General features: G+C 36.9%; 1 protein-coding gene across 1 annotated transcript in view; it reads left to right on the top strand.

The window, feature by feature from the left end:
• Positions 1 to 775: 775 nt before the first annotated feature.
• The window catches only part of LOC107678238 (zinc finger protein neuro-d4-like), a 38,524-nt gene continuing 30,399 nt past the window's right edge, over positions 776 to 8,900 (top strand). The window contains exons 1-6 of the mRNA XM_016473443.1: positions 776 to 786; positions 1,214 to 1,374; positions 1,478 to 1,585; positions 2,463 to 2,590; positions 5,773 to 5,862; positions 7,395 to 7,473. Of these exons, the coding sequence (XP_016328929.1) occupies positions 776 to 786; positions 1,214 to 1,374; positions 1,478 to 1,585; positions 2,463 to 2,590; positions 5,773 to 5,862; positions 7,395 to 7,473 (577 nt within the window). The remainder of the gene's footprint in view (positions 787 to 1,213; positions 1,375 to 1,477; positions 1,586 to 2,462; positions 2,591 to 5,772; positions 5,863 to 7,394; positions 7,474 to 8,900) is intronic.

Below are 8,900 nucleotides of genomic sequence, written 5' to 3'. Positions count from 1 at the left end.
TACATAGCTCATCGTTCTAAAAAAGCGAGGTGTGCTCTGATTGGCCAGCTATCCAGTGTGTTGTGATTGGCCAAATGCCTCAAGCATGTGACGGAAATGTTACGCCCATTAACATACTGTGATGCCGTCTCCCAGCAGGACGAGACTCAGCCCAGCTGCAGAAAGGAAAAATTTAAATCGCATCATATGACCCCTTTAATGTCCTAATGATTTTTTGTCATAAAAGAAAAATCAATAATTTTGACCCATACAATGTATTTTTGGCTGTTGCTACAAATATACCCCAGCGACTTAAGACTGGTTTTGTGGTCCAGGGTCACATATGTATATATATTATGCAATTACAGTTTTTTTTAAAAATAATTTTAAGATTTGATTCAATCAAGTGCACTTCTTTTTCACAAAGGAGCCGCCCATCCACCTCTGCAAAAGTTTTAAAAAATCTCATTAAACGTTGAGTCATATGTTTTCATATATTAAAATTTGAGTGTAAATCAACTACTGATCTGTAAAGCAATATATAACAGTTGCTGCAGTTGTTTTACAAATATAGCAGTTTGCTAAGCAGATTTCTGAGTGCAGCCTCAGCAATAAAATCACTGTTTGGTACTTTTGTCCTGACCAGTTTTGAGCACGCAAACATACTCTTGAGGACAGAACTGTTGAGTGCGCTCTTTTTTGGCACATGAACCATTAATTCATACCACTGTTTTCACGCTGCAGTGTTTTAAAACTTTTCCTAACACATGAGTGAGATTCTGTACAGTATATTGCAATGCACATTCGGTATGTTTCTAACAGAGCTGAAAATGAGATGTTTATTTCCTAATTAGATGCCAGCCAAGAATTTTATTTAGGCTACCTCCTGCATGTCAGTACAAACCGTTCTCTGCAAAGATGGCTGAAAAATTAAAGACCCCTTGAAGTTACTTGGACAGAAATTTGTTTAGCGCAACATGACTCATCAATATTTTTTGCTCTAATTTCCCAGAAGGGAAAGACTACATTTTGAATGCATTTATGTGCTAAAATATGAATTAGTTAATCTTTAAGTGTTTACTAGCATATAGATGCTTCAAACACATGGATTAAACTCACATTTTGATTTCATGGAGCCTTTAAATAATAAATATTGTTTTTTGAGCACTGAAATCAAATATACTTAGATTCATGTGTTTGTTGTAACACATTCCCCCTTTTTAATTCTTTCCAGCCTTGGTGAGGAGTTTTACCGTGATGCCATTGAGCACTGCCGCAGTTATAATGCTCGACTTTGTGCTGAACGCTCCATGCGCCTGCCTTTTCTCGACTCCCAAACAGGCGTAGCACAGAGTAACTGCTACATATGGATGGAGAAGACCCATCGTGGGCCAGGTGTGTGTCTATGTGTACAGTGTATCATGCTACACAGGTGATTTTGTCGTAAGGTTGAGGTTTGGATGTTTTTGCAATGACCCTGGTTCTTTTTTGAACCCAGGTGTGGCTCCAGGGCAGCTCTATACCTATCCTGCACGCTGCTGGAGAAAGAAGAGACGGTTAAACATCTTAGAGGATCCACGTCTTAGACCCATCGAGTTTAAAATCGGTGAGAGTTGGTATTGAGAAAGGCAAACATAAATCTTTGATGCATTTTTGTTGTTTTGTTGTTGTTGTTTTTTTTTTGGGGGGGGGTAGCTGGGATTTTTTTTTATATGACAATCATGTATTCTCACACGACCCTAATAAAACAAATTATTTATTAAAATAAATTCTAGTCAGCTAAAGAAAAACAGAAACTTATTGTATTTACTTGGTCTGAATGTAATTTTAAACAGACAAATTTATAAAAAAAAAAAAATCCACAAGTGACCCAAAAATAAGTTCAGAGAGATTTGTTGGTTACATTTTTGAAAGAAGTCTCTTATGCTCACCAAGCCTGCATTTATTTGGTTAATGATACAATAAAAGAGTGATTTTGTGAAATATTATCGCAATTTAAAATATCTGTTTTTTATTTTAATATATTTTAAAATATAATTAATTAATGTGATGTCAAAGGTGACTTTTCAGCAGCCATTACTCCCATGTCACATGATCCTTCAGAAATTATTCTAATATGCTGACTTGCTGATCACGAAAAAATGTTATCAATGCTGAAACCATTTTTGTAACATTATAAATGTATTTACAGCCACTTTTGATCAATTTAATACGCCCTTGCTTGGGACACTTGGTTTTGCAGAATCAGTTTGAACAGAAATACATGAGATACATTATTTTTGGTGTGGTTTATAGTGGTTTATAGCTTCTACAAGTGTGTAATTTCTCATCAAATTACAGGTTTTGTGTGAGACCGTTAACGGTATTGTACCTTTTCTTTACTTTAAGACTTTAAACAAATGACAGAAAAACTGTCTGGCCTGGTCTTTTATGAGTTGTCTAGAAACGCCTTGGTGTGACAGTTGTTTACGGTGTGTGTCCAGACTATGAAGCAGCACTAAAGAAGGAAGGGGGTGTTCCTGAGGGTCCCGTTCTGGAGTCACTCCTCAGTGGAGAACTGCTGGATAAGAAGGTTGAAACAAAGGAAGAGGAACCCATGAGTGAATGCCAGGTAAAAAAGATTCCTCAACGGTGGTTTGCTCCCCCTAGAATGGTTTTGTAGACACACACTCAATAGTCAACTAGATAAAGAGTTGTATTACACACTCTGCCATGAAGTACACACTAAGACATTGTCATTTTTAGTACTTCCCGCCTCTCCATTCTGCATTTCTTTCTGCTTTCTATTGCCGTCTTCCTCTCTCTTCCTGTCTCTCCCCTTCTGATTTCTCTGTAGTACTTGTGTCTCTTTTTGGCAGTAACACAAATCCCTGCAGGGCTGACACACCCCCACTGGCAGACTTCCTTGTTAACCACAAAGTGTGTATGTTTGTGAGTGTATTTTTGTTATTTTGTGTTTGTCTGTGTCAGTACGTTTGACGAAGATGTATTGATTTTGCGGAGAACGGTTGCACATTTTCAATGTCTCTGGGTTTACAGGTATTACATTTGACCGTGTTGAGGTGCGAATGCTTATAGATCCTAATGAACCAGCTTGTCATTTGATGGAGCTGTCACTAGTGTCACCACCCTCACTGTTTTGCACACAACATGACATCTATCCTAGGGGTGGACAGTTAACCAATTAGCACTTCAATTAAGAGTCACTCTTTAGAGCACTTCGTCCCCTGGGAGCGGACCTGTGATCCTGCTGCTTGTTTTACCTCAGGCCCCTGCTGGAGTTAAAAAGCTGTGTGCCACCCTGCTACCTCTGTTTACTTCCCACAGCCACATATTATGAGTGTGCTTACAGTTGTGCACTTGCTAGGCAGTCATCGCAGTTAAGGCCCTGATACACTTCATCTGAAATCAAAGAACAAACTGGTGTGATGTCATTTTGAACAAAAACAACTAAGGCCCTGATATACTTCAAGCAAAATCAAAGAACGAACTGGTGTGACGTCATTTCAAACAAAAATGGTCAATGCCCCAAAATACTCCTGGCGAAATAGAAGATCGAACTGGTATGATGTCATTTCGAACAAAAAAAAAAGCTATGGTACTGAATACTTAAAGCGAAATCGAAGAACGAACTGGTGTGACGTCAATTGAAAAAAAAAATGCCAAGGCCACAATATACTTCAAACGAAATCAAAGAACTAGCTGGTGTGAAGTCATTTCGAACAAAAACAGCTAACAACTAGAGGCCTGATTTACAAGCGAAATCGAAGAACGTATTGGTGTGATTTCATTTTGGAAAAAAACAGCTAAGTTCCCGATATACTTCAATCAAAATCAAAGCACGAACCAGTATGAAATCATTTAGAACAAAAACAGGCCTCGATATACTTGTCTACACGGGACATGTCAAAGCGAACGTTCCAAATACTTTTATCCCACATTTTAATGTCCTATGAAATCGAAGAACGAACTGGTGTGACGTCATTTGGAAAAAAAAACCGCCAAGTCCATGATATACTTCAAACGAAATAAAAAACTAACTGGTGTGACGTCATTTCGAACAAAAACAGCTAACAGCTATACTTAAGTCCAATTCACACCGCATGGACAAACGCCAACAAACAAGTCTGTCAGAGTTTGTTAGATCAGTGTGTTACCCTTGTCGGCATTCATTGCTGTTGGTCGGAGTTTGTTTTCACACGACTGAACATGTTAAATCGGCGTTTGTTGTGTCGTGGAATGTCTGAGCGGTGTGATATGATTTTCCAACAGATGACAACAAACTCTGACGTAATCTGACCTGACCATGAACTGTTGCCATGCACACTTCACTTAAAGCGAGCTTCACCCGCAGCCTCTTTCGTTTTATTCGCCGTCTTTTCAGGCGAAGAATGACACGCAAAAACATTAATAACATACAAATTTTGATTGTGGTTACAGGATCATCCACTTTTCCCCCAGTCAGTCTTACACTGTGTCTACACCGGACGCGAGCGGCGCGGCGTGACCCGACAAAATACAATAGAACCTATTATAATCAGTGATGCTGTCTACACTGGATGCGGTGCTGCGTGTTGATTTGTGCAACATGACAAATCCCCAACAGTAAACTGATGTCTCGTTCTATTTATGATATACTGACAAGTACAAATGATTTGCAACGGTCGCTTTGTCGCATCCAGTGTAGACAGCGTATATCTGTTGCGGTGCGACACGACAACTGTCATGTCCGGTGTAACGTTAGACACAGTGTTACTTGACTCTTTGACTCGAAGTTTGTCAGTGTCTGTGAACATTACACTTATTTTTCATAAAATTCTAAATCCAACAGCCAACTTGTTTGATGGTGTTTGTTGGCGTTCGTCTGTGCGGTGTGAATTAGCCTTTAAAGAGAAATCGAAGAATGAACTGGTGTGATTTCATTTAGAACAAAAACAGTTAATACCACCATACACTTCAATTGAAATCGAAGAACGAGCTGGTGTGAACAAAAACAGCTAAGGCCTCAGTATACTTCAAGCAAAATCAAGAAAAAAAAATACAAAAACAAACCAAACCAAAACAAAACAAAACAATAACGGTGTGCTGTCATTTAGAATAAAAACATGCCGAAATGATGTTCGTTTTCCGGAGTTTGAAACAGCTTGCCAGGAAAGTTTGCTCTGGCTGGTAAACTATTATTGGAAGTACAGCAAATGGGTGGAGTAAATCAGAAATAGGGTTTACTTTCAACTGCTTATCGTCACGTCATTGACACTGCGCTGCATTACTCATTTTAATGGGTTCTGTTTTTCGCATGTTGTGTCGCACCGTTTGTATCCGGTGTAGACACTGTTAATAATCTGAACAAACTCTTAACCCTAGGTATTTACCCTAAAACCTTTGCCGTGCAACTCACTGCATGATGCACATTAATGATACTTGAAATTTATCATTATTCACATTTACCATTGCTGCACCATTATATGACAACAAAGGTGACCTAAATGTTAAAAGGACTGTTTTAGCTAGACCCTTATTTAATTTTTTTTGTGTGTGTGTGTGTGTGTGTGTGTGTGTGTGTTTATTCAAGAAACACTAACCATCTGTCCGCTGGGTAAACTTGCATGAATTGCTTAATGCCATTACAAGCTATTGTTTGATGTAAACTAATATAAAACATATTTTCCATGTAGTTTTTCTTAGGGTCTGTTATTCTCGCACTCGTCTTTCCAGCTTGTTTGACATTCTAGAGTTGTTCAAACAGTACAGCTGACTCATACAGTATGTGCTGGTCTTTCCTTGTGGTCACAGAAGCTGCTGGTGGGAGATTTTCCTCACGAGCTGGACATGGATGAGATGGAGGAGGATGTTCCCAAACGCAAGAATCGCACCAAAGGACGGGTACAACACATGCAGCTATAACATGTTCTGCAGTCACTAATTAATTAGTATGAATCATACTAATATTAGAGTGAATCATACAGTTGTAGGCTGATTAATCACAAGACTCAACTGGTTTTGCTTCAGAAATCATTTTAGCATCGGGCATCAAGTGCCGAGCCAAATGTACATGGGTCTGAGTCATATTTTTGTCTACCTTTAGTGGTTTGGATGTGAATAGATGGATTTTCTGGAGTTTGACTAGACGTACAATCTTAAATGTCAACAACAAAAAAAATACTGAAAGCATTTAAGCATTAAAGTATTTTAGAAGTTGATAAGCGATTTTGCTATCCTAACTATGCACTATCATATGGTTTGATGAATTTTATTATTTACATTCAGTATTGTTTGTTTCCCACTGTCAGAATATACCCGCCACACATTTTTGGGTTGCAATTGACCAGTTGAGAACCTCTGCTCTAGGTAGCAATTAGATCCACAACCCAAGGTTTTGTTTTAATATATCACAGGTTTGCAGTGAGCCCTGCAGGGTCTTTGTTTAATCTAGGATTTCTGTTTCTTCAAGGCTGCTGTCTGAACAAAGCAGGCTATTGTAGCTCATCAGCCATTGATCCATTATGGCTGTTTAGAACATATCCAGGTTTGATCCCTGCATACCTTTCATCATTGCGTTCTACTGGTTTTGTGTAGATTCAAAGCAGCTCTTTCCAAACAGCTATGAAAAACATCCTTTAATACCACTTTAAAGACAAGACCTGATGTGTGATAGCACATTGAAAACATGGCTAAGTTCATCTGTAATTACAACCTCACATACATGAAAGGCTGGAATTGTAAGTGGTTCTGTGCAGAAATGCATTCAAGACATGAAATGCACGATTCAAGAGTGAAATAAGATGGGGCACGTGGATTTAAATATGGCATATGATGAATTTTGATATGAATATGAAAATGGCAACCAAATTATTTTCAGATAACTTTGTGAAATAAAAATTGACATTAAAACTTAAATCTATTTATAATATAATATAATACAATACAGTTTTCTTTAGGGTTTTTTGAATATTCATGATTAATAACATAATAGTTAATTTGATCTTAATTCTACTTATATGTGCATTCAAATTAATTCAAAATCAGCCATGGAATTTACAGGGCAATGTATGGTGCACGACCGTGACAGAAAAGCATGTTTCAGTACTCTAGTTTAGCAGAAATACATACAAGGATAACAAACAGAATGTCTTCGATTCAGTCCCTAGAATCTCTCACCTTCTGTGCTGTTAATTGAGGCACACTACTTCCTCTAAGATCTCTCACACCCCACATAGTTATCCGGCAATGTGTGGAAGAGATGCTGTGATAATTGTGTGTAATTAATGCTGTGTAAGAGGATTTGCTGAAAGCTCAAAGAAGGAAGTGGGATGGGGGCTCCGCAGGGCCAAAATAACAATGGATCTCTAGCCGCACCTGGTTGTCAACTGTAAATTAATCTGTGGGTGTTTACATGCAATTTTTGATATGTCCAGGCATGTGGTGTTGGGGGGATGAGAAAGAGACAGGAACCAGCATCCCTAGAGGATCGAGACAAGCCATATGTGTGTGACAGTGAGTATCATGCGATAATAAACAAATGATCACAGAACAGATTTCTATATTTATTATTAAAGGGGTCATATGATGCGATTTCAATTTTTCCTTTCTCTTTGGAGTGTTACAAGCTCTTGGTGCATAAAGAAGATCTGTAAAGTTGCAAAGACTAAAGTCTCAAATCCAAAGAGATATTCTTTATAAAAGTTAAGAGTCAGCCACACCTACCTAAAACGACTCGTTCTAACACGCCCCCACATACCTACGTCACTATCTGGGAAGATTTGCATAACGCCACCCAAATGTTCACGCAAAGAAAGAAGGCGTAACTTTTATTCTCGCTGTAGTATTGTTGTTGCCGCCGCCGCCATGTCGTGAAGGTGCTGTGTGATTCGTTGTGAAAGCGAAACTACTTTGTTTGGCCTTCCAAAAGAGGACGATATCGCTTCCGTCATGCCTAGAGCCTAGAGCTGATCCGTGCTGGTTGCTGAGGCCTTGCTTTTCAGACCGATGAGCTTTGTAAAAATCGACGCGCTTCAGAAAGGCGGGGCATAGAGGAGAAACAATAATGTACAGTATGTGGAAAATAATGTGTTTTTTTAACCTTAAGCCGCATAAACACATTTCATTACACCAAATACACAAAATAATGTTCTTTTTAGCAGCATCATATGACCCCTTTAAAACCAGCATGGGGAAAGCAATAGTAGAACGGGTAATAAAAGTACCATATAGCCATATATACATGTACAATGCAATTCTCCTGATAATAGGATGTTTAATGTCAAGTTTTTTATTGTGGCGACTTATCCTGCATAGTGTTCCCAACATTCCCTACTGTTATCTGTAACTGTAACTGTATCTTTTCTCATGGGCAATAACAGCTGAAATGTTTATATACACAAATGACACAAATATTTTACAAACATAATACGTATAATATATATTATAATATTAATTTCAAATTAGTGATAGTTTAATAAATAATAATAATAATATGTACTAGCTATTATTATACAAATATAATACTTATTGGTGATGTTTAATTATTAAATTGAAATCAAATTAATTTCAATGATGAAATACACCAATAAATTACTTTAAATTATTTATAGTAAATAATACTACTAATAAAATAGAAAAATGTATTAAATAGCTTTTACTATACAAATCTAATGCTTATGATTAGTTTTTAATTATTAAATTAAAATATAATTATTTTAATTATTAAATTAATTACTGATAAAAATTTAATTAAGTATTGATAAATAATAATAATATGTGTGTGTGTGTGTGTATATATATATATATATATATATATATATATATATAATACAGTTATTATTAACCAAATATAATACTTATGAGTAATGTTTATTAAATTAAATTTTTTTTATTATACTTTATTTTATTAATAATACTTATGAGTAATTTTTAGCTATTAC

The sequence above is a fragment of the Sinocyclocheilus anshuiensis genome, unplaced genomic scaffold, assembly GCF_001515605.1.
Source record: "Sinocyclocheilus anshuiensis isolate Anshui unplaced genomic scaffold, SAMN03320099.WGS_v1.1 scaffold1153, whole genome shotgun sequence".
NCBI lineage: Eukaryota > Metazoa > Chordata > Actinopteri > Cypriniformes > Cyprinidae > Sinocyclocheilus > Sinocyclocheilus anshuiensis.
The sequence above is the reverse complement of the archived record's forward strand: the minus strand, read 5'-3'. Positions and strand labels throughout refer to the sequence as shown.